Below are 26,577 nucleotides of genomic sequence, written 5' to 3' on the forward strand. Positions count from 1 at the left end.
TTCATATGAAAGTTAAAAAGTTAATGAAATGATTCGAACAACACAGTCACTGAGCTCCAGTGCACAGATCATTTTAAAGAAACTCAACAGGATTTAGATCAGTTTGAACCTTGATTTAACGGAAACAAAAAGATCTTCAGAGTCCGACTTCTTTGTATTTAAAGAATAGAAACAAGTTGAATCTGCTGCAGTTTGTCACCAGTTCCTGAACCTGAAGGCTTAAAGTATTGATCAGATATTGGTCTTTTTTTGCAGCGAGTCGCCTGGAAAGTGAACCTTTTGCTCGGGGCCCAGAAACGGTTTTTGTTCGAGGCGTTTTCCTCTCCAGGCGGGGCCATGGCGGAGGCTCCTCCCGGCAGGAACTTCTCCCACAGCAGCTTCGTGTTCAGAGGCTTCCCCGAGCTGCAGCAGCACCGCCGGCTGCTGGCGCTGCCGCTCTCCGCCGCCTACCTGCTGGCGCTGCTGGGGAACTCGGTGCTGGTGCTGGTGATCCGCAGCGTGGAGCGTCTGCACAGCCCCATGTACCTTCTCATCTGCATGCTCTGCGTCGTGGACGTCCTCGTGGTGACCGCCATCCTCCCCAACATGCTGCTGGGCCTGCTGCTCGACTGGAACCGCATCTCGTTGGCGGGCTGCTTGATCCAGATGTTCTTCACTCACTTCCTGTCCTCGGTGGAGTCCACGCTGCTGCTGGCGATGGCGCTGGACCGCTACGTGGCCATCTGCCAGCCGCTGCGCTACAGCGACATCATGGGCTGCTCCGTGCTGCTGAAGCTGCTGCTCTTCACGCTGCTGCGCAGCGGCTCCATCATGGCCACACTGGTGGCGTTGGCAGGTTCTCTGCGCTTCTGCAGCTCCAACATCATCGGACACGCTTACTGTGACCACATGGCGCTGGTCAGCCTGGCGTGCGACAGCACGGAGAAGAACCGCGCCGCGGGCCTGGCTGTGATCATCTGCTTTGTGGGAGCGGACATACCCATCATCTTCTTCTCCTACATGAAGATCCTGAGCGTGGTGCTGCGGTCAGCCGCCGCCAGCGAGGAGCGGCTGAAGGCGCTTCACACCTGCAGCACTCACCTGATGGTGATCATGTGCTTCTACCTGGTGGGCAGCGTCACCTTCCTCTCTCACAACCTGAGCATCCCCATCCCCACGGACATCAACACCTTCATGGGCGTCCTGTACATTCTGCTCCCAGCCACCGTTAACCCCGTCATCTACGGCGCCCGAACCAAAGACATCAGGAACGGCCTTTGGAGGGTTTTCAGGCCCAGAGCAGAGAGAATGATGTCTCTGAAGGTTTCCCCGGCTGGAAAAGCACAGACGTGACTTGGTGCTGCTCAAAGATCTTTATGAAGCAGCTCCAAACAGAGACCTTTGAGCTGATGAGCAGGAATCGGCCCACGGGTTACAGACCAGACTCCACGTGTTTCTCAGAGCATACGAACCGTCTTAAGGCAGATTCTACTCCATATCACACGGTTTCCAAAGCTAGAAACAGTTTTTCAGGGTCAGAATGAAACCAGGAGGAATCTCAGGAGAGATTCTGCGTTTTCAACCAACACGTGCGCTGTGGTCACTTCCACACAGGAAGCAGGGCAGCCGTGGCTGACGGTAACCATGGCTGACGGTAACCATGGCGACGGTAACCATGGCGATGAGGCAGAAACTCAGGGAAACTCTGGAAACTCCTCTTCCTGCATGTATTCCATCAGGTATAAATAACTGGAACTCTGGCATCTTTTAAACTCTTGTTTCTATGTTCTTTGACTTTGTTGTGAAGCACTTTGTAAAATGTTTCTTTAAAGGTGCTATAGAAATAAAATTAGACCACTTACTTTACTAAGTTGGGAAAATCTTAACTTCAGGTGCTTCATGCAACTGGATCCAGTTTGAATCCTTTCTGACTGGATGCAACACAAACCTTCTTTCTGGGACGTGACCTTTGTAAAGTCTTTAGTTTAAAAGTCAGTGACGCTGACATTAGGTGTGAGAAGGTCCGTTAAAGGGCTGTTTCAGGGCTGTTTGGTGGTCAGACGCTGCCTGATGCCTCTGATCCTGACCATAAAACGATTAATCTACGGTTTATATGACTTTAAAAGAGAGAACCTGAAGGTTAAACTCTAACCCAAGATCAGAAACATGCAACTGCTGAAAAACACTGAGTTATTATCATAAGAGGTGAGCTTTAATGTCTCTGACTTGCACTCTGACTCCAGAGAAAGGGGAATTAATGCTGAAATGAGGCCTTTTTACGGTTCATTTGGCTGGGAACTACTTCCACGCCATGTGTGGCGCCGGTGTTAACGTATTAGCTGTTAGCATAGCATCGTTTTCAGCAGTTTAATCACTCAGTTACAGCTGGAAGACGCAGCTGGACTCCAATAAACCTGAGATTACCCAAAACTGTGCATTTCTGCTTCCTGTTGAGTTAAAAACGCCGCTGGCAGCAGGAAGGTTGCTGGTGCGAATCCAAACCTGCAGCAGGGCAGCGATCAGTTTCCCCCCCGTCTGTTGTTTAAGAGCTGAATGCATGAAGGAGGTTTCTGAGCTGATAAATCAAACAGTTTATGAGCAAAACATCAAAAACTGCAGCAGCAGAACACAGAAAATACACAAAAAGCCACAAATGTCCTTTTATTAAAGATGAAGAGAAATACACAAGTTTCCTTCTGGCTCTGTCAGAATTAAACACAATTGGAATGAAGGTAGAACTAAAGTCGTGTGTAAGTTTCTTCTTTATCCTGCAAACAGCACAGAGAAGAACTTCCTGGTTTGTTTCAGAGCTGCACAGCTTTCCTCCAACGACACCCGACTTTAAAGTTCATGAGTTTCTCTCTTCATCTCCTCAGGTCTCCTGATGACATCATTAAAGGACCACAGCAGGGACTTTTTAATGGTTTTTATCCTAATCAATACATCTCATCCCCAATGATCAGTTTACAAATCATCATCAATCAGTTTTACACAGATTTTCTTTCACAGACAAATTCTGCCATTGATCGTAATGTGGTGTGTTCAGGGACACTCCGACTTCAGAGCTGTCTGTGAACATTACAGAAATGTTATTTGGGTTTAATTTGGGTTGAGATGGTTTTTGGGTCGATCATCTGAAACAAATGGAACCAGTTACACAAACACCTGAAGTTTCCTCCCCCAGGAAAACTATCCTGACCCCCCGAAGCTGAGGGTTTGTTGGAGATAGATTAGGGAAGAAGAGGAAACCTTGGGTCCTCCTCCACCTTAATGTAGAGGAAACCCTGGGTCCTCCTCCACCTTAATGTAGAGGAAACTCTGGGTCCTCCTCCACCTTAATGTAGAGGAAACTCTGGGTCCTCCTCCACCTTAGTGAAGAGGAAACTCTGGGTCCTCCTCCACCTTAGTGAAGAGGAAACTCTGGGTCCTCCTCCACCTTAATGTAGAGGAAACTCTGGGTCCTCCTCCACCTTAATGTAGAGGAAACCCTGGGTCCTCCTCCACCTTAATGTAGAGGAAACTCTGGGTCCTCCTCCACCTTAATGTAGAGGAAACTCTGGGTCCTCCTCCACCTTAGTGAAGAGGAAACTCTGGGTCCTCCTCCACCTTAATGTAGAGGAAACTCTGGGTCCTCCTCCACCTTAGTGAAGAGGAAACTCTGGGTCCTCCTCCACCTTAATGTAGAGGAAACTCTGGGTCCTCCTCCACCTTAGTGAAGAGGAAACTCTGGGTCCTCCTCCACCTTAGTGAAGAGGAAACTCTGGGTCCTCCTCCACCTTAATGTAGAGGAAACTCTGGGTCCTCCTCCACCTTAGTGTAGAGGAAACTCTGGGTCCTCCTCCACCTTAGTGAAGAGGAAACTCTGGGTCCTCCTCCACCTTAATGAAGAGGAAACTCTGGGTCCTCCTCCACCTTAGTGAAGAGGAAACTCTGGGTCCTCCTCCACCTTAATGTAGAGGAAACTCTGGGTCCTCCTCCACCTTAATGTAGAGGAAACTCTGGGTCCTCCTCCACCTTAGTGAAGAGGAAACTCTGGGTCCTCCTCCACCTTAGTGAAGAGGAAACTCTGGGTCCTCCTCCACCTTAATGTAGAGGAAACCCTGGGTCCTCCTCCACCTTAATGTAGAGGAAACCCTGGGTCCTCCTCCACCTTAGTGTAGAGGAAACTCTGGGTCCTCCTCCACCTTAATGTAGAGGAAACCCTGGGTCCTCCTCCACCTTAGTGTAGAGGAAACTCTGGGTCCTCCTCCACCTTAATGTAGAGGAAACCCTGGGTCCTCCTCCACCTTAGTGTAGAGGAAACTCTGGGTCCTCCTCCACCTTAGTGTAGAGGAAACTCTGGGTCCTCCTCCACCTTAATGTAGAGGAAACCCTGGGTCCTCCTCCACCTTAATGTAGAGGAAACTCTGGGTCCTCCTCCACCTTAGTGTAGAGGAAACTCTGGGTCCTCCTCCACCTTAGTGAAGAGGAAACCTTGGGTCCTCCTCCACCTTAATGAAGAGGAAACTCTGGGTCCTCCTCCACCTTAATGAAGAGGAAACTCTGGGTCCTCCTCCACCTTAATGAAGAGGAAACTCTGGGTCCTCCTCCATCCTTGGTGAAGAGGAAACTCTGGGTCCTCCTCCACCTTAATGTAGAGGAAACTCTGGGTCCTCCTCCACCTTAGTGAAGAGGAAACTCTGGGTCCTCCTCCACCTTAGTGAAGAGGAAACTCTGGGTCCTCCTCCACCTTAATGTAGAGGAAACTCTGGGTCCTCCTCCACCTTAGTGAAGAGGAAACTCTGGGTCCTCCCCCACCTTAGTGAAGAGGAAACTCTGGGTCCTCCTCCACCTTAGTGAAGAGGAAACTCTGGGTCCTCCTCCACCTTAGTGAAGAGGAAACTCTGGGTCCTCCTCCACCTTAGTGTAGAGGAAACTCTGGGTCCTCCTCCACCTTAGTGAAGAGGAAACTCTGGGTCCTCCTCCACCTTAGTGAAGAGGAAACTCTGGGTCCTCCTCCACCTTAGTGTAGAGGAAACTCTGGGTCCTCCTCCACCTTAGTGAAGAGGAAACTCTGGGTCCTCCTCCACCTTAGTGAAGAGGAAACTCTGGGTCCTCCTCCACCTTAGTGAAGAGGAAACTCTGGGTCCTCCTCCACCTTAGTGTAGAGGAAACTCTGGGTCCTCCTCCACCTTAGTGAAGAGGAAACTCTGGGTCCTCCTCCACCTTAGTGTAGAGGAAACTCTGGGTCCTCCTCCACCTTAGTGAAGAGGAAACTCTGGGTCCTCCTCCACCTTAGTGAAGAGGAAACTCTGGGTCCTCCTCCACCTTAGTGTAGAGGAAACTCTGGGTCCTCCTCCACCTTAGTGAAGAGGAAACTCTGGGTCCTCCTCCACCTTAGTGTAGAGGAAACTCTGGGTCCTCCTCCACCTTAATGTAGAGGAAAATCTGGGTCCTCCTCCACCTTAGTGAAGAGGAAACTCTGGGTCCTCCTCCACCTTAGTGAAGAGGAAGCTCTGGGTCCTCCTCCACCTTAGTGAAGAGGAAACTCTGGGTCCTCCTCCACCTTAATGTAGAGGAAGCTCTGGGTCCTCCTCCACCTTAGTGAAGAGGAAACTCTGGGTCCTCCTCCACCTTAGTGAAGAGGAAACCCTGGGTCCTCCTCCACCTTAATGAAGAGGAAACCCTGGGTCCTCCTCCACCTTAATGAAGAGGAAACTCTGGGTCCTCCTCCACCTTAGTGAAGAGGAAACTCTGGGTCCTCCTCCACCTTAGTGAAGAGGAAACCCTGGGTCCTCCTCCACCTTAATGAAGAGGAAACTCTGGGTCCTCCTCCACCTTAGTGTAGAGGAAACTCTGGGTCCTCCTCCACCTTAGTGAAGAGGAAACTCTGGGTCCTCCTCCACCTTAGTGAAGAGGAAACTCTGGGTCCTCCTCCACCTTAGTGAAGAGGAAACTCTGGAAACTCTGGAAACTCTTCTTCCTGCATGTATTCCATCAGGTATAAATAACTGGAACTCTGGCATCTTTTAAACTCTTGTTTCTATGTTCTTTGACTTTGTTGTGAAGCACTTTGTAAAATGTTTCTTTAAAGGTGCTATAGAAATAAAATTAGACCACTTCCTTTACTAAGTTGGGAAAATCTTAACTTCAGGTGCTTCATGCAACTGGATCCAGTTTGAATCCTTTCTGACTGGATGCAACACAAACTTTGACCTTTAACCCAGAAGCTGCCATTCCAGGCTGGTCCCATCAGCCAGGAAATCCAAGCTGGGAGGGAAGTGATGGTGTTTGGAACGAGCTTCAGCAGAATATCTGACACACAGCAACCCTTCCGACCCAAATGACACCTCAACACCTTCCACTCTTACCTGAATGCTTGTTTTTGTGCTTTCCAAATCATTTTAACACCAATGACGATGATTGGGAAAGTGATCGTTCCTCTCTGACTATCTGTGACAATAATAAAACATGTGAAGTACTGATATGATTCATGCACCGGTTCCCATCCTCCCGTGGGTCAGAACTTCCCACAGATCAGCTGTTGGCTGCAGGCGTTGGTGAACAGCCGAAGTCGTGCTCTGGAGACGCATCCGAAGCTGGCAGTGTTGTATGAAGACCTCTGAAACACTGAAGCTAAACCCAACACTACGTCACCGGTCTCTAACGGGAACATGTAGAACAACGAGACATCAGAGGCATGCTTCCAGCTGCCGCCACAGAGCCAGCGCGGCGTTCCCGCCGGCTGGCGAAGAGGTGGAGAGCTGCTCCGTCTGAAAACACAAGGCTGCGGTATTCTAGCTTTTTACAGTCCTGCGGGACGCAGAGAGAGGACGAACATGAACACGAACACGGCACCACTGAGTGTTTGAAGGGTGTCCAGACTGTGATTTGGCCTACAGGTGACCTCCGTCAGCTCCACACTACGAACAGCAGCAAAACAACCACAGCAGCAGCGGGACGCCGGCGCCTTTATCTGTCGTTCAGTTTGGGGGAGTCCGCCGGCTCCTCGTCTTCCTCCTTCTCATCTTTAGCTCCAATCAGCCGCTGGCGGGCAAAGTCCTCGAAGATGATGTCGTCATCACTGAGGGAGCAAGAAGGTGATGGAGGTTAGTTCAGAGGGAGAGAGGCAGCCACCAACCCGACCAGTTTAACCCGCCTGCATGACCATGAGATGGAGCTTTACTCTGAGGTGCTTATTACATTAGTAAGTGGTGGAACTGGGATCAAACCAGAGCATCACAACATAATGTTCGTGGCTCCAGAGGCGTCCTTCTCCACCTTCAAACCCCCGAAGACTCTTCACTCCTCTGCTAACACCATAACTCACACTGACTCTGGACCGGTTCTTCTTGGACTCCGTCATTTAACTCAATTTGGTTCTTAATGCACTGACCAGATTCATGAACAAAAGCTTTATGGATAAAGAATAAAGTTAGAATTAAGGAAAGTTCATCCTTCCCAAAAGCAGCGACTGATAAAAGCGAGCCGTGGTTAAACGGCGCCCAGCTCAACCTTAAACCCTGGAGCAGCATGTCTTGGCTGCTCATCAACACGTCTTTACTTGTCTTTATGAAATCTGTCTCTAAAACGGCTCCTTCTGCTGTAATTTCTGCCAAAATGGAGCCACATGGAGCGAGTTAAAGCCGTCAACTCCAGACAGAAACGACTACCTCAGTTCTTTAAATTATGATCTTATGAGCCGGCGAGAGCTCCTGAGCAGCCGAAACACTGGCTGCCAGTGGTTCGCTGCAGATTCATACGTCAGCAGCTTAAAGCAGAACCTCACCTCCTCTCTCCTCCTGCTTCTTCCTTCAGTCTTCTGTGAGGAGAGGAGGCAGGGTTAGGGATCAAGGTGGAATAAATGTATAAGAGGAGGTTAAACTGAGGGGAAACTTCTCTGAAACACATCTTCTGTGGGGAGAGGAGGCGGGGTTAGGGATCAAGGTGGAATAAATGTATAAGAGGAGGTTAAACTGAGGGGAAACCTCTCTGAAACACATCTTCTGTGAGGAGAGGAGGCAGGGTTAGGGATCAAGGTGGAATAAATGTATAAGAGGAGGTTAAACTGAGGGGAAACTTATCTGAAACACATCTTCTGTGAGGAGAGGAGGCAGGGTTAGGGATCAAGGTGGAATAAATGTATAAGAGGAGGTTAAACTGAGGGGAAACCTCTCTGAAACACATCTTCTGTGAGGAGAGGAGGCAGGGTTAGGGATCAAGGTGGAATAAATGTATAAGAGGAGGTTAAACTGAGGGGAAACTTCTCTGAAACACATCTTCTGTGAGGAGAGGAGGCAGGGTTAGGGATCAAGGTGGAATAAATGTATAAGAGGAGGTTAAACTGAGGGGAAACTTCTCTGAAACACATCTTCTGTGAGGAGAGGAGGCAGGGTTAGGGATCAAGGTGGAATAAATGTATAAGAGGAGGTTAAACTGAGGGGAAACTTCTCTGAAACACATCTTCTGTGAGGAGAGGAGGCAGGGTTAGGGATCAAGGTGGAATAAATGTATAAGAGGAGGTTAAACTGAGGGGAAACCTCTCTGAAACACATCTTCTGTGAGGAGAGGAGGCAGGGTTAGGGATCAAGGTGGAATAAATGTATAAGAGGAGGTTAAACTGAGGGGAAACCTCTCTGAAACACATCTTCTGTGAGGAGAGGAGGCAGGGTTAGGGATCAAGGTGGAATAAATGTATAAGAGGAGGTTAAACTGAGGGGAAACCTCTCTGAAACACATCTTCTGTGAGGAGAGGAGGCGGGGTTAGGGATCAAGGTGGAATAAATGTATAAGAGGAGGTTAAACTGAGGGGAAACCTCTCTGAAACACATCTTCTGTGAGGAGAGGAGGCAGGGTTAGGGATCAAGGTGGAATAAATGTATAAGAGGAGGTTAAACTGAGGGGAAACTTCTCTGAAACACATCTTCTGTGAGGAGAGGAGGCAGGGTTAGGGATCAAGGTGGAATAAATGTATAAGAGGAGGTTAAACTGAGGGGAAACTTCTCTGAAACACATCTTCTGTGAGGAGAGGAGGCAGGGTTAGGGATCAAGGTGGAATAAATGTATAAGAGGAGGTTAAACTGAGGGGAAACTTCTCTGAAACACATCTTCTGTGAGGAGAGGAGGCAGGGTTAGGGATCAAGGTGGAATAAATGTATAAGAGGAGGTTAAACTGAGGGGAAACTTCTCTGAAACACATCTTCTGTGAGGAGAGGAGGCAGGGTTAGGGATCAAGGTGGAATAAATGTATAAGAGGAGGTTAAACTGAGGGGAAACCTCTCTGAAACACATCTTCTGTGAGGAGAGGAGGCAGGGTTAGGGATCAAGGTGGAATAAATGTATAAGAGGAGGTTAAACTGAGGGGAAACTTCTCTGAAACACATCTTCTGTGAGGAGAGGAGGCAGGGTTAGGGATCAAGGTGGAATAAATGTATAAGAGGAGGTTAAACTGAGGGGAAACTTCTCTGAAACACATCTTCTGTGAGGAGAGGAGGCAGGGTTAGGGATCAAGGTGGAATAAATGAATAAGAGGAGGTTAAACTGAGGGGAAACGTCTCTGAAACACATCATCGAGTCAGATCACAACAAAGCAAAGATCTGGGAGCAGATTTGAGTTCCTGCCGGATGTCAGCTGAAAGCAGTTTGATGCAGACGAGTGAAATCGATGCATTGAGCCTCCGGAGGAACCGTGTCTGCAGATTAGATTTGAGTCCAACGCTCTGCTGTCCAGAGTCAGATGGAAGGACAGATTTCATTCCTCTCACACAGAGAGGAGGCCTGGAGGAGGCTGAGCTCAGCAGAAAGAAGCATCCGGAAACTCCGAGCCGAGTCTGGCAGTTTTCTGCATCTGCAAACCCAAGATGTCTGTTCCTGATCAAGCCCAGATGACTCGCTGCTGCTAAGAACCGGCATTAAGTACGAGATGTACAGTTAAAGCCTCTGTTTGGAGTCATTTGAGCTGCTGAATGAATCTGAAATGATCATCAGTAAAACGCAGAGTGGCTGTTTGGCCTCTGCTGACAGCAGGAAGGGTTTCCAGTCTGAAACCCTTCCTGCTCCCTCAGCAGCACATTAAGGCGCATTAAGGCTGAGGCTCAGGAGACGCCTTCATTAATGGCCGAGCGGGCGCAGAGGAAACCCTCTCTGCAGCCAGCGCTATCGATGAGGCCGTGAGCCACTCTGGGCCAATCAGAGCGCAGCGGAACTGGCTGATGGCGAGGAGAGACCGGAGACTCACGGAGAAGGCGGCGGCTTACTTTGTGTCAAACTCGATGAGGTTTGTGTCGATCGGCGCTTCATCAGGAGCTGAAAGAGACGGAGAGAAGAGGCTTAGACACTGGAAACATTCATGAAGGATGTTCAGATTCATCAGAATGAACCTGAAAACACCTCAAAGCTGTGAAACAGATTAAACCGGCCTTCCACCGATTACTTTAGGGCTCAGGGTTGGATCCTAGACCCAGAGTCCAGACCCAGAAACCTTTAAAGTGTCCTGATCTACAGTTCTGCAGCTTTCTGAAACATTTAAAGTGTCCTGATCAACAGTTCTGCAGCTTTCTGAAACCTTTAAAGTGTCCTGATCAACAGTTCTGCAGCTTTCTGTAACCTTTAAAGTGTCCTGATCAACAGTTCTGCAGCTTTCTGAAACCTTTAAAGTGTCCTGATCAACAGTTCTGCAGCTTTCTGAAGCTCTTTCACAGTTTTTCTTTGGACATTTTCTGCTTTTTCCCTCATCTTCAGTCCTTGTTCCTGAGCATTTTCAGTGTTTTTTCTTTCTTCAGCCACTTAACTCTGACCTTTGAACCCTTCAGGCAGGAAAAAGGCTCCTAACTCAAGGGATGAACCAGTGTTGTGTCGACACAGAACAGACAACTTAGCAAAGAAGCCATTTTAAACTGGATCTTTAGGCTCTTTGTTACCAGCAGCCTGTCACAAAGACACATCATTTGTTCCCATTTCTTTAGCTGCATCTATGAAAAACAGCAAAGAAAACACAGTTTGACAGACAGAAAATAGGATTTCTGCAGCAACAAGGTGATTCCCAAAGAGCTATTAGCTGAAAACTTGGCATATCTCAGCATGGTGTGCAGTGTGTCCTTAAAACATTTGAGGAAACTGGACAAGTGGAGGACAAAAGAAGAAGTGTCAGGCCTAAAAAACTATCTCCAGCAGATGAACAGGATCTGAAAGTGATGTCCTTAAGAAAGAGGAAAAAATCCAGCTGTGACCTGACAGGACCTGAGAGATGCATCTGGACCTTCAGCTGATCCATCTACTGTTGGCCCAAGCCTCATCAGAAATGGTCTCCATGGAAGGGTGGCTGTCAAGAAGCCGTTCTTAAGGAAGGGAAACAGGGAGAAAAGGCTGAGCTGTGCCAAATGACACAAGAAGTGGACTGAAAATCAGTGGCAACAGGTCTTATGGAGGGATGAATCCTCCCCAGAGCCCGGACCTCAACATTATTGAAGCAGTGTGGGATCATCTGACAGAGAACGGAACAAAAGGCAGCCCACATCCAAAGAAGAGCTTTGGGATGTCCTTCAAGAAGCCTGGAGAACTATTCCTGAAGACTCCTTAAAGAAATGACAGAAAGCTGGTCTCAGAGGGTTCAGGCTGTGTTGGAGAATAAAGGAGCTCAGACCAGAGATTCACTTTAAAGCTGCTGAGAACTGATAAAAAAGCTCTGTTTCTTTAACAGATGATTTATCTTCAGGTGACTCACCGTCTCTGTAGATGGATTCCTCCAACGGCTTCGGGTGCATTAATGTGAAGGGCAGCTCAACAGAGATTTCGCTGAAAAACAGACCACAGGTCATAAATTAATCCACAGCAGCTTCATTAGACTCATTTATTTCCGTTATTACTGCCACCACAATAAGGGCAGCGAGATGTTCGGTGACCTTTGTGACGCTCAGCGGGGGGTCTGTGTTTTCAGCCATGACAGAACATTACCTGGCAGCCAGATCTCCAAGGAGCCTGAAATCAATAAACATTTCACACGTTCAGTTTCACGGCAGCAGAGGAGCATCTTATTTCTATCGATACGATCATTAAATCATTAACAGCTCCACATTCTCCTGTTCATGCAGTGGTTTCCCTGTTTTTAAGGTCGTCCACACAGCTTCCCTGCTGAGGAGAAACGCTCAGAAAGGATAAAAATGGCTTCATGAGTCGCTTCTTTACCACAGTTCTGCTGGAAACTGTGAATATAAGAGCTTTTCTCTTCTTCTCTGAGAGAAAATCAACATATTCTTTAAAAAATCAAAGTCCATCTTCGTTCAGTTCGGGTTTTATGCTTCATGATGTAATATAAAAATATAAAACTCATCAGCAGGCGTTAAAACTCAGTAAAAACAACACGATTTATCACACTGAGTCATTATTTACTGAAGAAAAACTGAGAGAAAACACAGAAGCAGTGAGAGAGAAACTAAGTGAACCCTTCCTGCCTCCACAGGAACTGATGCTATTAGATAAATATGTGGAAGGATTTATGTTAGCCTGAAGAAACATGAAAAAACAGCAATTAAATTAAAAGATTAAAGAAAAATCAGATGAAAAAGTCTCTTACAAACAAACAACAACATATATTTCTGTAGAAGATAAATATCTTATCTTCAGGAACCGCAGGAACTAAGAGGGTCAGAAGCAGCCAGGAGCTGCTGATCAATGCTCTGATTAACTGATCGATGCTCTGATTAACTGATCGATGCTCTGATTAACTGATCGATGCTCTGATTAACTGATCAATGCTCTGATTAACTGATCGATGCTCTGATTAACTGATCAATGCTCTGATTAACTGATCAATGCTCTGATTAACTGATCAATGCTCTGATTAACTGATCAATGCTCTGATTAACTGATCAAAGCTCTGATTAACTGATCAATGCTCTGATTAACTGATCGATGCTCTGATTAACTGATCAATGCTCTGATTAACTGATCGATGCTCTGATTAACTGATCAATGCTCTGATTAACTGATCAATGCTCTGATTAACTGATCGATGCTCTGATTAACTGATCAATGCTCAGATTAACTGATCAATGCTCTGATTAACTGATCAATGCTCTGATTAACTGATCGATGCTCTGATTAACTGATCAATGCTCAGATTAACTGATCAATGCTCTGATTAACTGATCAATGCTCTGATTAACTGACCAATGCTCTGATTAACTGATCAATGCTCTGATTAACTGATCGATGCTCTGATTAACTGACCAATGCTCTGATTAACTGATCAATGCTCTGATTAACTGATCAATGCTCCGATTAACTGATCAATGCTCTGATTAACTGATCAATGCTCTGATCAGCTGTTGATCTGCTCCACCAGCTCACAGGTGATCAATAACCACAGTAAACACTGAAATGAAGCTGGATGTACCGACCCGCCTCGCGACACCACCAGCTTCACTTTGACTTTGTAGGAGACGATGATGCCGAGGATCTCCTTATTGGCTCCTTCTCTCAGGCTGCTCAGAAGGAAAAGCACACAGTCACACACCAGCAGCCTTATGTCCCACTGGCAGTGAAGGCATCGTGCTGCACTCACAGGGTGCTGGAGGCCAGGTTGGTGTCCTCGTGCTTCAGTTTCCCATCCAGAGCGAGGCCTCGCTTCTCCCGGTTGTTGGCGAGGAACGGGGTGAGCGTGAAGACTTTGCAGAAAGTCGAACTGGGAGCTACGACATCACTGAGGACAGAAGATATATTATATATTATATATTATATATTATATATTATATATTATATATTATATATTATATATTATATATTATATATTATATATTATATATTATATATTATATATTATATATTATATATTACATCCCAGCTGTGGTTTTATAACAGATTATATCATTAATATCATTATATAATAATTATATTATAAGGTTTTCCCCTAAATCAATACTTGTTTCTCTTCAGCGCTGCTGCCAGGCTGACAAAGAGTCCGAGCTCTGTTGAGCCATGTATTCCTTTAACTCTCAGCTGATTTCATGAGATTCTTCATCAATAAAATAGTTTCTATCAGAGGAAGATTAATGGAATCCTTCCCATTATCATCACTGATGTATCATCAAGTAGAGCAGCTTTAGAAGTATCTTTAGAACCTGATTTGTATTCAGACGGCTTCTGCCCAGTTGATCTTTCTGAGCTAACAGCAGCAATAGTCTCTTCTAAACCATCAACTTGTATGTTAGACCCAATCCCAACCAGACTGTTCAAGGAGGTTTTCCCCTTAATCAATACTTCCATATTGGATCTGATCAATCGGTCTTTGTTGATAGGATATGTACCTCAGACTTTTAAGGTTGCTGTAATTAAACCTTTACTTAAAAAACCTACTCTTGATTCAGAAGTGTTGGCTAATTATCGACCTATATCCAATCTCCCTTTTTTGTCTAAAGTTCAACTTTGTGATCATTTCCACAGAAATAATCTGAAGAGTTTCAGTCAGGATTCAGAGTGCATCATAGCACAGAAACAGCACTGGTGAAAGTTACCAATGATCTCCTCTTAGCCTCTGATAGCGGACTTGTTTCTTGTCCTGTTGGATCTCAGAGCTGCATTTGATACGATCGATCACAGCATTCTGTTACAGAGACTTGAACATGTTATTGGGATTAAAGGAACTGCATTAGGCTGGTTTAAGTCATATTTATCTGATAGATTCCAGTTTGTTCTTGTAAATGAAGAATCTTCCTCACACACCAGAGTAAGTCATGGAGTTCCTCAGGGTTCTGTGCTTGGACCGATTCTTTTTACTTTGTACATGCTTCCATTAGGTAACATTATTAGACAGCATGGCATAAAGTTCCATTGTTATGCTGATGATACTCAGCTGTACTTATCTATGAAACCAGATGAAACCAACAGGTTGGTCAGGCTACAAGCCTGTCTTAAAGACATAAAGACCTGGATGACTCAGAACTTTCTGCTTCTAAACTCAGACAAACTGAAGTTGTTCTCTTTGGACCTAAACTGTCTGGTTATATAGTTACTCTAGATGGTATTTCATTGGCTTCTAGTTCTACAGTGAGGAACCTTGGAGTTATTTCTGACCAGGATCTGTCCTCTGACTCACATATAAAACAGGTTTCTGCCTTCTTTCACCTTCATAATATCATTAAAATCAGGACCATCCTGTCTCAGGGTGATGCAGAGAAACTGCTCCATGCATCTGTTCCTTCAGGACTGAACTACTGTAATTCCTTATTATTGTTCTGTCCCACAGATTCTCTGAAAAGCCTCCAGCTGATCCAAAACCCTGCAGCCAGAGTTCTGCTGAGATCTAACAGCAGAGATCATGTTTCTCCAGTTTTAGCTTCTCTTCATTGGCTCCCTGTTAAATTCAGGATAGAATTTAAGATTCTTCTCCTCACATATAAAGCTCTTAATGACCGAGCTCCATCACATCTTAAAGATCTCACAGCTGGATATTTCTATATTTTTATTATTTAAGATACTTGAGATGACATTTGTTGTAATTTGGCGCTGTATAAATAAGCTGAATTAGCTTTAATGAAGCTTTTATCTGAGAAACTGATGAGTCCTGTGAGCAGGTGATGTTCTGCAGACTGAAATGAGTTATTGGACAAATAATAAATGAAGTTTATATGAAACGAATCCGAACAAGCTTTGAAATCGAGGCTGAGAAGGTGATGCTGAAGGGAAACAGCCTAACTTTAACGCTTTAAGACCTATTTTAAATCATGCACTGGTTCCACAAACAGTGAGACCACCAGAAGAAGCATTTTCAGCCAAAGATCTGGAAGCACCAGAGACCTTCTGTGAGGAATGAAACTCACTCTGACTCCTCCACAGCCACGGGACACTTGTACTGAGCCGTGTTGAACAGGCAGATGTCTGCATACTGTCGCACTGCAGAAACACAAACCAGAGTTAGCCCAAAGCCCACAGCCGCAGCGCGGGAACCTCCGAGCACGTACCCGAGATCTTCATCTTCTTCACCGTCTTGTTGGTGTTGTTGGTGACGTGAACGTTGACGCTGATGGGCTCGCCGTGGTAATAGATCTGAGAGAGAGCAGAGACAGAGGCTCAGGACCTGGACCTGTTCTGGTGTTGGAGTCCAGGACCTGGACCTGTTCTGGTGTTGGGGTCCAGGACCTGGACCTGTTCTGGTGTTGGAGTCCAGGACCTGGACATGTTCTGGTGTTGGAGTCCAGGACCTGACGGGACTTCATGGTTCTGGTGTTGGAGTCCAGGACCTGGACCTGTTCTGGTGTTGGAGTCCAGGACCTGGACCTGTTCTGGTGTTGGAGTCCAGGACCTGACAACACTTCATGGTTCTGGTGTTGGAGTCCAGGACCTGGACCTGTTCTGGTGTTGGAGTCCAGGACCTGGACCTGTTCTGGTGTTGGAGTCCAGGACCTGGACCTGTTCTGGTGTTGGAGTCCAGGACCTGACAACACTTCATGGATCTTTAAGACGTTTCACCTCTCATCTGAAAGCTTCTCCGGTTCTGAAGCCTTTCGGATGAGAGGTGAAATCCAAACATGGTCCTACTTCCTGCTTCTTTAGCTTCACACTCATGAGTTTGGGAGGCTGGACCCAGCTGTTACCTCCTTGTCCAGAGAGGCCTCCAGGTGCAGAGGCTTGTCTGACATCAGGAACTGTCTGGTGGTCTCTGCCGTGGGCTGCGGTCCCGGCTTCTCCGGAGCGTACTGCACCTTCCTGATGACCAGCCGGACCGAGTTCCTGCAACAAGGTAAGACGTTCAAATAAAGGATCTGCTCCAGATGTTTGCTCCGCTGACTCCATCCATCATTCGTGTCTTTATTCTGCCGGACGGCGGACTCACTTTTACCTTTTGTGGATCTTTTCTTCAACATTTTCTGCACAGAAAGCTTTGACCTCGAAGTCGACGCCACAAGCCTGAAGACAGCAGCAGAAAGCGTCACATTTCTCTGCAGAGCTTTCAGGTTTCAGTGTAAATGAAGCTGTTTGTATAGGTATGGAGCAGAGGAACTCTACCTTCCCCGTGTCCTCCGGGCCCGGCTGCAGGGTGACGGAGCACGGCAGGTTCAGAGGAATCTGAAAACACGAAACACATCTGAAGCATGTAGGACTCAGAGAGCAGAGACACATCAGACCACCGAAGGGTCATTCATCATAACCAACTCTTTCTGTTCCGTTTGTTTCATCTGCAGCAACATTTTGAACAAACAGACAGTATTTTACAGAGCTGACTGTTGGAAATCTAACCAGGAAACTAAGTGAACCCCTGATCCAGCAGCAGCACTTTGCTCTGGTCTGTCCAAAGGACATTGTTCCAGAAGTCTTGAGCTTTGTTCAGATGCAGCTTTGCAAACCTAAGCTGTGCTGCCATGTTCTTTTTAGAGAGAAGAGGCTTTCTCCTGCAGCCCTTCCAAACAAGCCATCCTTGTTCAGTCTTTTTCTAACTGTGCTGTCATGACCTTTAACCTTTAGCATGCTAACTGAGGCCTGTAGAGTCTGAGATGTAGCTCTGGGCTTCTTCACCTTGGGGTGACCTTTAACCTTTAGCATGCTAACTGAGGCCTGTAGAGTCTGAGATGTAGCTCTGGGCTTTTTGACCTTGGGGTGACCTTTAACCTTTAACATGCTATCTGAGGCCTGTAGAGTCTGAGATGTAGCTCTGGGCTTCTTCACCTTGGGGTGACCTTTAACCTTTAACCTGCTAACTGAGGCCTGTAGAGTCTGAGATGTAGCTCTGGGCTTTTTCACCTTGGGGTGACCTTTAACCTTTAACATGCTAACTGAGGCCTGTAGAGTCTGAGATGTATGACCTTTAACCTTTAGCATGCTAACTGAGGCCTATAGAGTCTGAGATGTAGCTCTGGGCTTTTTCACCTTGGGGTGACCTTTAACCCTTAGCATGCTAACTGAGGCCTGTAGAGTCTGAGATGTAGCTCTGGGTTTTTTCACCTTGGGGTGACCTTTAACCCTTAGCATGCTAACTGAGGCTTGTAGAGTCAGAGATGTAGCTCTGGGCTTCTTCACCTTGGGGTGACCTTTAACCTTTAGCATGCTAACTGAGGCCTGGAGAGTCTGAGATGTAGCTCTGGGCTTTTTCACCTTGGGGTGACCTTTAACCTTTAACATGCTAACTGAGGCCTGTAGAGTCTGAGATGTAGCTCTGGGCTTTTTCACCTTGGGGTGACCTTTAACCTTTAACATGCTAACTGAGGCCTGTAGAGTCTGAGATGTATGACCTTTAACCTTTAACATGCTAACTGAGGCCTGTAGAGTCTGAGATGTAGCTCTGGGCTTTTTCACCTTGGGGTGACCTTTAACCTTTAACATGCTAACTGAGGCCTGTAGAGTCTGAGATGTAGCTCTGGGCTTTTTCACCTTGGGGTGACCTTTAACCTTTAACATGCTAACTGAGGCCTGTAGAGTCTGAGATGTAGCTCTGGGCTTTTTCACCTTGGGGTGACCTTTAACCTTTAACATGCTAACTGAGGCCTGTGGAGTCTGAGATGTAGCTCTGGGCTTTTTCCCCTTGGGGTGACCTTTAACCTTTAGCATGCTAACTGAGGCCTGTAGAGTCTGAGATGTAGCTCTGGGCTTCTTCACCTTGGGGTGAACTTGCTGGGACGTCCACTCCTGGGAAGATTGACAGCTGTCCTGAATGTTTTCCACTTGTGAATAATCTTTGTCTCCCAGCTGCTGGGATATAACTGTTTTTACAGAGTATTTCTTCATCTTAAAGAGGCAACAACACAATGAAAACTTGAGGGACAACATTGAAAATAAGTCCAAAACTTGCTCTGGATCTAACTAATTAATTCTAATATATTGTGCACTTCTGCAGATGAGAGATGAATGTTGTGAGCCTTTTCTAACCCTTTACTGGCTGCTGTCTGACAGTCTGAGGTCAGGGATCCATCTGGTCTGATGAATGATGGCATCCTGTCAGATAAAACTCAGGGATACAGATCAGTGTGGAGCGGTACCTCGAAGGTGAACGGGTAGGCGTGTTCTCCCAGCTTTTTAATGAGGCGCTCCTGAAGACGAGTCAGACTCTTCTTCTCCTCGGGCAGCGGAGGAAACGCCTGGACGTTTGCAACAAACAGATCCTTCCGAAACGTCAACCCCAGGACGTCCAAATCCTCCCGACCGTAGCGAAACGCACAGGTCAGGGTCACGAAAACTGAGGATGGGAATCAGCCGAATCATATCCAGTTAGACGATTAATCAGAATTAATTTAACATGAAAACTTCAGATTAATACAAGGTAAAAAAAAAAAGATTAAGAGCTCCAGGATGCTGCCCTGTGGAACCCCAAATAGGGGTTATTTCTAAAAGGCCCAAATGATGGACTGTTCCTTGAGATGATCAGCAGGTGTCTCACCTTTTCTTTCCTTCAGGTACTCTGGGTCGATCAGAACCACACCGTCTGCCAGGAGACAGGAAAAGAGCGTCAACACAGACATCAGCGTTTCTGTCGCTAACTTCACCAAAACTGAAAACTGCTCTCACCAACAGGCTCCACCAGGTCCACGTGGTCCACGAAATCTCTCTTCCCCAGATAAACGGTGAGCTGAGGGGGAGCACAGCTGTGTTTCAGCTTTATTACTTCATCACTGTAGCCATTCCAGATCCACATTTAACCTCAGACACACTTTAAAAGAATTTAGAATTGGGTTTGGAGCTTTTCAGGATCACTTGATGCACTCAGTGGCAGGAACAACAGAACAGATCTGGGGTCCGTTTCACAAACTCCGAGTCTAATCCTGAACTCTGAGTCTAATCCTGAACTCTGAATCTAATCCTGAACTCTGAGTCTAATACTGAACTCTGAATCTAATCCTGAACTCTGAGTCTAATCCTGAACTCTGAATCTAATCCTGAACTCTGAGACTAATCCTGAACTCTGAGTCTAATCCTGAACTCTGAGTCTAATCCTGAACTCTGAGTCTAATCCTGAACTCTGAGTCTAATCCTGAATCTAATCCTGAACTCTGAGTCTAATCCTGAACTCTGAGTCTAATCCTGAACTCTGAGTCTAATCCTGAACTCTGAGACTAATCCTGAACTCTGAGTCTAATCCTGAACTCTGAATCTAATCCTGAACTCTGGGTCTAATCCTGAACTCTGAATCTAATCCTGAACTCTGAGACAGAAAACTCTGAGTTTCCGGTTCCAGAAACGCTGATTTGAGTTAGTTTGGTCACCTCTGAGTAGTTTCACCTTGAGTTATACTATAAGCTATAAAAAGCCAGCATCAGTGGAGCCCCATTCGACGAGTCGCCATGGCAACGGGGAAGAGGAGGGCCACGTTTTCACCTCGAATTGGAAATCTTAATGCGCTCATACGGCGAGTTTCAGTTTTTATAAAGAAGTGCAACAGAGAGGGAGAACGTTGCTGCTCGGGTCAGAGCGGGAGTTTAAATGTTGTATTTACAGGGAAACTGCTTGAATGGTTCATTTATTTAATTCAGGTGAAATCCAGCAGGGGAGAAGCGCACTGAGCAGCAGCTGAAGATGAAATATAAAAGCATTGTTCAAACAGGTCAGACCTCAGCATGGAGCTGTTTTATCCCAACATAATGCTGCTTTCACACATAAATGTCTTCATCTGTATCCTGTTCTGTTCAATGATTAAACCTATTTAAACTAACTCAGACTCTGGATGGTGGCCCAGCACCGCCACCTCTAACGGAGGCAGAGCAGCTGGACCTAAAGCAGAACACTGGGAGGCCGACAGATATCTTTTTTAAGTCCCTGAAGGGCGGAGACAGAGAGAAACTCGAGGTTTACTGAGAAAAACCAGCTTAGGTTCATAGAGTCTGTTACTATGGTAACTGATCGAGAGCTTAAGTTGCCTCTCCCTCTGAAACAGGCTGGAGTTACCCCTCTTTCTCTGGTTTGAGTTACGGAAAACTCAGAGTTTACATCCCTCTGTGGAACAGAAACTCAGAGTTTCTCTCATTTCAGGGTTAACAAATTCAGAGTTTAACTCATTTCAGGGTTAATAAACTCAGTTTAACTCATTTCAGGGTAAATAAACTCAGAGTTTAACTCATTTCAGGGTTAATAAACTCAGAGTTTCCCTAATTTCAGGGTTAATAAACTCAGAGTTTCTCTTATTTCAGGGTTAATAAACTCAGAGTTTCTCTCATTTCAGGGTAAATAAACTCAGAGTTTCCCTCATTTCAGGGTTAATAAACTCAGAGTTTCCCTAATTTCAGGGTTAATAAACTCAGAGTTTCTCTTATTTCAGGGTAAATAAACTCAGAGTTTCTCTCATTTCAGGGTTAATAAACTCAGAGTTTCCCTCATTTCAGGGTTAATAAACTCAGAGTTTAACTCATTTCAGGGTTAATAAACTCAGTTTAACTCATTTCAGGGTAAATAAACTCAGAGTTTAACTCATTTCAGGGTTAATAAACTCAGAGTTTCCCTAATTTCAGGGTTAATAAACTCAGAGTTTCTCTTATTTCAGGGTTAATAAACTCAGAGTTTCTCTCATTTCAGGGTAAATAAACTCAGAGTTTCCCTCATTTCAGGGTTAATAAACTCAGAGTTTCCCTAATTTCAGGGTTAATAAACTCAGAGTTTCTCTTATTTCAGGGTTAATAAACTCAGAGTTTCTCTTATTTCAGGGTTAATAAACTCAGAGTTTCTCTTATTTCAGGGTTAATAAACTCAGAGTTTCCCTCATTTCAGGATTAATAAACTCAGAGTTTCCCTCATTTCAGGGTTAATAAACTCAGAGTTTAACTCATTTCAGGGTTAATAAACTCAGAGTTTTCACTAAAGCTGCTTTGTGAAACGGACCTCAGCTCTACTCAGGTGTCTGAGTTCAGATGTTTGAGATTCTGAGCCGGTGCAGACTCACCTTTCCGTTGGGACTGGCTTTCTTAAACACTCTGAAATCAAACAGAAACACAAAATTAGGTGAATATTCCTGTCCATATTCAGCTTTTCAGACTCTACAAACTCTTCTCTGTCGATATAATCGTAACATAACTTTCTAATATTCTGCATCAGTTGTTCGGCACCGGGCCTGCCCAAACCACCGGGTCACGGATCAGTACTGAGCAGCAAAGCATTTCTGACCACAGCACAAGAGGCTGAGCGAAACGTTTCCATCCATCATCCATATGGGATATATAATCCCTCCAGCTCCTCCCGGGGGTCCCGAGGAGTTCCCGGGTCAGACATATAATCCCTCCAGGGAGTTCTGGTTCTGACCCGGGCCTCCTGGGGGTCCCGAGGAGTTCCCAGGTCAGATATATAATCCCTCCAGGGAGTTCTGGTTCTGACCCGGGCCTCCTGGGGGTCCCGAGGAGTTCCCGGGTCAGATATATAATCCCTCCTGTGGGTTCTGGTTCCGACCCGGGCCTCCTGGGGGTCCCGAGGAGTTCCCGGGTCAGATATATAATCCCTCCTGTGGGTTCTGGTTCCGACCCGGGCCTCCTGGGGGTCCCGAGGAGTTCCCAGGTCAGACATATAATCCCTCCTGTGGGTTCTGGTTCCGACCCGGGCCTCCTGGGGGTCCCGAGGAGTTCCCGGGTCAGATATATAATCCCTCCTGTGGGTTCTGGTTCCGACCCGGGCCTCCTGGGGGTCCCGAGGAGTTCCCAGGTCAGATATATAATCCCTCCTGTGGGTTCTGGTTCTGACCCGGGCCTCCTGGGGGTCCCGAGGAGTTCCCGGGTCAGATATATAATCCCTCCTGTGGGTTCTGGTTCTGACCCGGGCCTCCTCCCAGGAGTCTCTGACATTGTTCTCCCGGTTTATGATGCAGTTCTAAATGTTATAACTGACTGGTCCCTGGATACAAACCAGAAGTCACTTTAAGTTAAATTAGTAACTCAATCATTTCTTATGGATTTATTTCAAAGTCCCTGCGGTGGCTCCAGGATACGACCCGGATATGACATACAGAACCAGTTCTACAGGGAAATACAGAAAGATTTACGCTCTGCTGACGGTTTAACGGGACTTTGTGTGTTTTTTAAAGTACAAGCCATCAAAAACTGAAGGTTAATCATTAATAGTCTGTTCCAGCTGCAGAATACTGAAGTTTGATGTGTTTTGGGTCTTTCAGGCGATTGATCCGGTCCAGAAAAGCTTCAGACAAAGTTCTGAGTCCAGCTCATCATCCTCAGTTTCCTCCTCGGGCTGATGCAGAATAAGCCCCGCCCCCTGGTCATAAACCGGCTGCAGCAGCTCCATTAGCGCTCGGCTGCCCTCAACCAGCAGCATCAGGACGCCGTGTTACAGGAAACTGCCGGGAGCGCGCTCAGCGCTCGATTACCTGCTCACCATCAGCAATCATCCCAATTAGATGTAAACGGTGAGCAGCTCTGAGCCCCGGAACCATAAATCAGACGGAGCAGCTGGACATAAAAGTCTGTGATTAGAGAGATCAGGTGACCCTTTGAGGCTGTTTTCCACCACCCTGTAAACTCAGATTATATGTCAGAGGACAGAAACACGGCAGCCAGGGGTCACTTCCTCCTCCTGGGAGTCCTTCATGACTTCCTCTGATCATCATTCACAGGAACAACCTGCAGAAAACACTTCATTCATCAGATATGTGAAGAAGAGACTTTTAATTCCTTCAGACTTTCTGTGTATTTGAATAAAACCCAAATTAATCGGTTTTCCCTCCATGCCTTTAATGCCTTTGACTTTAAATGAATGATAAACATGTTTTAATCATTCAGTTCACGATCTATCCTGCTATGTTTGGACTTTCCTTCATAATGAAAATGTAGCACATGTGATAGATATGTTCTATGTTCCATGTGTTGATAATAAATGAATAGAGCCCTGAATAGAGCTCTGAATAGAGCTCTGAATAGAGCCCTGAATAGAGCCCTGAATAGAGCCCTGAATAGAGCCCTGAATAGAGCCCTGAATAGAGCTCTGAATAGAGCTCTGAATAGAGCCCTGAATAGAGCTCTGAATAGAGCCCTGAATAGAGCCCTGAATAGAGCTCTGAATAGAGCCCTGAATAGAGCTCTGAATAGAGCCCTGAATAGAGCCCTGAATAGAGCCCTGAATAGAGCTCTGAATAGAGCCCTGAATAGAGCCCTGAATAGAGCCCTGAATAGAGCCCTGAATAGAGCCCTGAATAGAGCTCTGAATAGAGCCCTGAATAGAGCCCTGAATAGAGCTCTGAATAGAGCCCTGAATAGAGCCCTGAATAGAGCCCTGAATAGAGCCCTGAATAGAGCCCTGAATAGAGCCCTGAATAGAGCCCTGAATAGAGCCCTGAATAGAGCTCTGAATAGAGCCCTGAATAGAGCCCTGAATAGAGCCCTGAATAGAGCTCTGAATAGAGCCCTGAATAGAGCCCTGAATAGAGCCCTGAATAGAGCTCTGAATAGAGCCCTGAATAGAGCCCTGAATAGAGCCCTGAATAGAGCCCTGAATAGAGCTCTGAATAGAGCCCTGAATAGAGCCCTGAATAGAGCTCTGAATAGAGCCCTGAATAGAGCCCTGAATAGAGCCCTGAATAGAGCCCTGAATAGAGCCCTGAATAGAGCTCTGAATAGAGCCCTGAATAGAGCTCTGAATAGAGCCCTGAATAGAGCTCTGAATAGAGCCCTGAATAGAGCTCTGAATAGAGCTCTGAATAGAGCTCTGAATAGAGCCCTGAATAGAGCCCTGAATAGAGCTCTGAATAGAGCCCTGAATAGAGCCCTGAATAGAGCTCTGAATAGAGCTCTGAATAGAGCCCTGAATAGAGCCCTGAATAGAGCTCTGAATAGAGCCCTGAACCTGCCACTGAGAGAGGATTCAGTCTAAAGCCTGAGAGACGCATCAGTTAGAGATAAGAAAATATCAGACCAAACGTCAAGGTGATCAAATTAAATGTGATGCCAGCTGATTTGTCTTAGATATCAAATTCCCTCAAACACTTTTCCAACTATCTGAAATAAGAAGCTTCCCCGGTTATTGGGGGGGGGGGGGGGGGGGGGGGGGGTGCTTAATAACTGGCACAATCAGGGACGAGGTTTGATAACTTAAGGTTAATATCTGACATTATCAGACTTTAAGGTTTGATAATGTGAGATATAGGCTGGTGAAGGCTCAGAAAGGTTCAGTTAACACGAGCTGCTCCAGTATTAGAGGCTACTGAGAGCTCCTGGAAGACTTCACCAGATCTCCCCTGACGGTCCAGATATGAGCGCTAAGTGCACAAAGGAGAAAGGCACTTTGATCCATATCAATACTTCTACATCTCCCACTGAAACCCAAAGTCTGTGAACTATACATGTGTTAAATCCAGGAAAACCTTAAAGTAAAACCTTCAGTCTCAAAGGTTCCATCATAGATGGATGGATGGATGGAGGGATGGATGGATGGATGATGGATGGATGGATGGATGATGGATGGATGGATGGAGGGATGGATGATGGATGGATGATGGATGATGGATGGATGGATGGATGGATGGATGGATGGATGGATGGATGGATGGATGGATGGATGGATGGATGGATGGATGGACCAATGGGTGGATGGATGGATGGATGATGGATGGATGGATGGATGGATGGATGGATGGACCAATGGGTGGATGGATGGATGGATGATGGGTGGATGGATGATGGATGGATGATGGGTGGATGATGGATGGATGATGGATGGATGATGGATGGATGATGGATGGATGATGGATGGATGATGGATGGACCAATGGATGGATGGATGGATGGATGGATGATGGATGGATGATGGATGGACCAATGGATGGATGGATGGATGGATGGATGATGGATGGATGGATGGATGGATGATGGATGGATGGATGGATGGATGGATGGATGGATGGATGGATGGATGGATGGATGATGGATGGATGATGGATGGATGATGGATGGATGGATGGATGGATGATGGATGGATGGATGGATGGATGGATGATGGATGGATGATGGATGGATGATGGATGGATGGATGGATGGACCAATGGATGGATGGATGGATGATGGATGGATGGATGGATGATGGATGATGGATGGATGATGGATGGATGGATGGATGGATGGATGGATGATGGATGGATGGATGGATGGATGATGGAGGGATGGATGGATGGATGGATGGATGATGGATGGATGGATGGATGGATGGATGGATGATGGATGATGGATGGATGGATGGATGATGGAGGGATGGATGGATGGATGGATGGATGATGGATGGATGGATGGATGGATGGATGGATGGATGGATGGATGGATGGACCAATGGGTGGATGGATGGATGGAGGGATGGATGGATGGATGGATGGATGGATGGATGGATGGACAGATTGATGGATGGATGGATGGATGGATGGATGGACCAATGGGTGGATGGATGGATGGATGATGGATGGATGGATGGATGGATGGAGGGATGGATGGATGGATGATGGATGGATGGATGGATGATGGATGGATGGATGGAGGGATGGATGGATGGATGGATGGATGGACAGATTGATGGATGGATGGATGGATGGATGGATGGACCAATGGGTGGATGGATGGATGGATGATGGATGGATGGATGGATGGATGGATGGATGGATGGATGGATGGATGGATGGATGGATGGATGATGGATGGATGATGGATGGACCAATGGGTGGATGGATGG

The 26,577-nt window shown here is 46.3% G+C and overlaps 2 protein-coding genes across 2 annotated transcripts in view; one reads left to right on the top strand and one right to left on the bottom strand.

Moving 5' to 3' along the window:
- Positions 1–336: 336 nt before the first annotated feature.
- or55e1 (odorant receptor, family 55, subfamily E, member 1) lies at positions 337–1,332 on the top strand. The gene has a single exon (XM_072391660.1). The coding sequence runs from the start codon at positions 337–339 to the stop codon at positions 1,330–1,332; it is 996 nt and encodes a 331-aa protein (XP_072247761.1).
- A 4,583-nt stretch (positions 1,333–5,915) lies between these two features.
- arrb1 (arrestin, beta 1) overlaps positions 5,916–26,577 on the bottom strand; it is a 33,936-nt gene continuing 13,274 nt past the window's right edge. The window contains exons 2-16 of the mRNA XM_072391838.1: positions 21,812–21,842; positions 19,450–19,510; positions 19,322–19,366; positions 18,924–19,120; positions 16,960–17,019; positions 16,793–16,860; positions 16,548–16,683; positions 15,915–15,999; positions 15,774–15,846; positions 13,520–13,657; positions 13,356–13,439; positions 11,911–11,934; positions 11,681–11,751; positions 10,215–10,263; positions 5,916–7,042 (exon numbers count right to left, since the gene is read on the bottom strand). Coding sequence (XP_072247939.1) covers positions 6,931–7,042; positions 10,215–10,263; positions 11,681–11,751; positions 11,911–11,934; positions 13,356–13,439; positions 13,520–13,657; positions 15,774–15,846; positions 15,915–15,999; positions 16,548–16,683; positions 16,793–16,860; positions 16,960–17,019; positions 18,924–19,120; positions 19,322–19,366; positions 19,450–19,510; positions 21,812–21,842 — 1,234 coding nt within the window. The 3' untranslated portion in view covers positions 5,916–6,930. The remainder of the gene's footprint in view (positions 7,043–10,214; positions 10,264–11,680; positions 11,752–11,910; positions 11,935–13,355; positions 13,440–13,519; positions 13,658–15,773; positions 15,847–15,914; positions 16,000–16,547; positions 16,684–16,792; positions 16,861–16,959; positions 17,020–18,923; positions 19,121–19,321; positions 19,367–19,449; positions 19,511–21,811; positions 21,843–26,577) is intronic.

Source organism: Leuresthes tenuis, unplaced genomic scaffold (assembly GCF_036924035.1).
Source record: "Leuresthes tenuis unplaced genomic scaffold, fLeuTen1.0.hap1 SCAF_9, whole genome shotgun sequence".
NCBI classification, from domain to species: domain Eukaryota; kingdom Metazoa; phylum Chordata; class Actinopteri; order Atheriniformes; family Atherinopsidae; genus Leuresthes; species Leuresthes tenuis.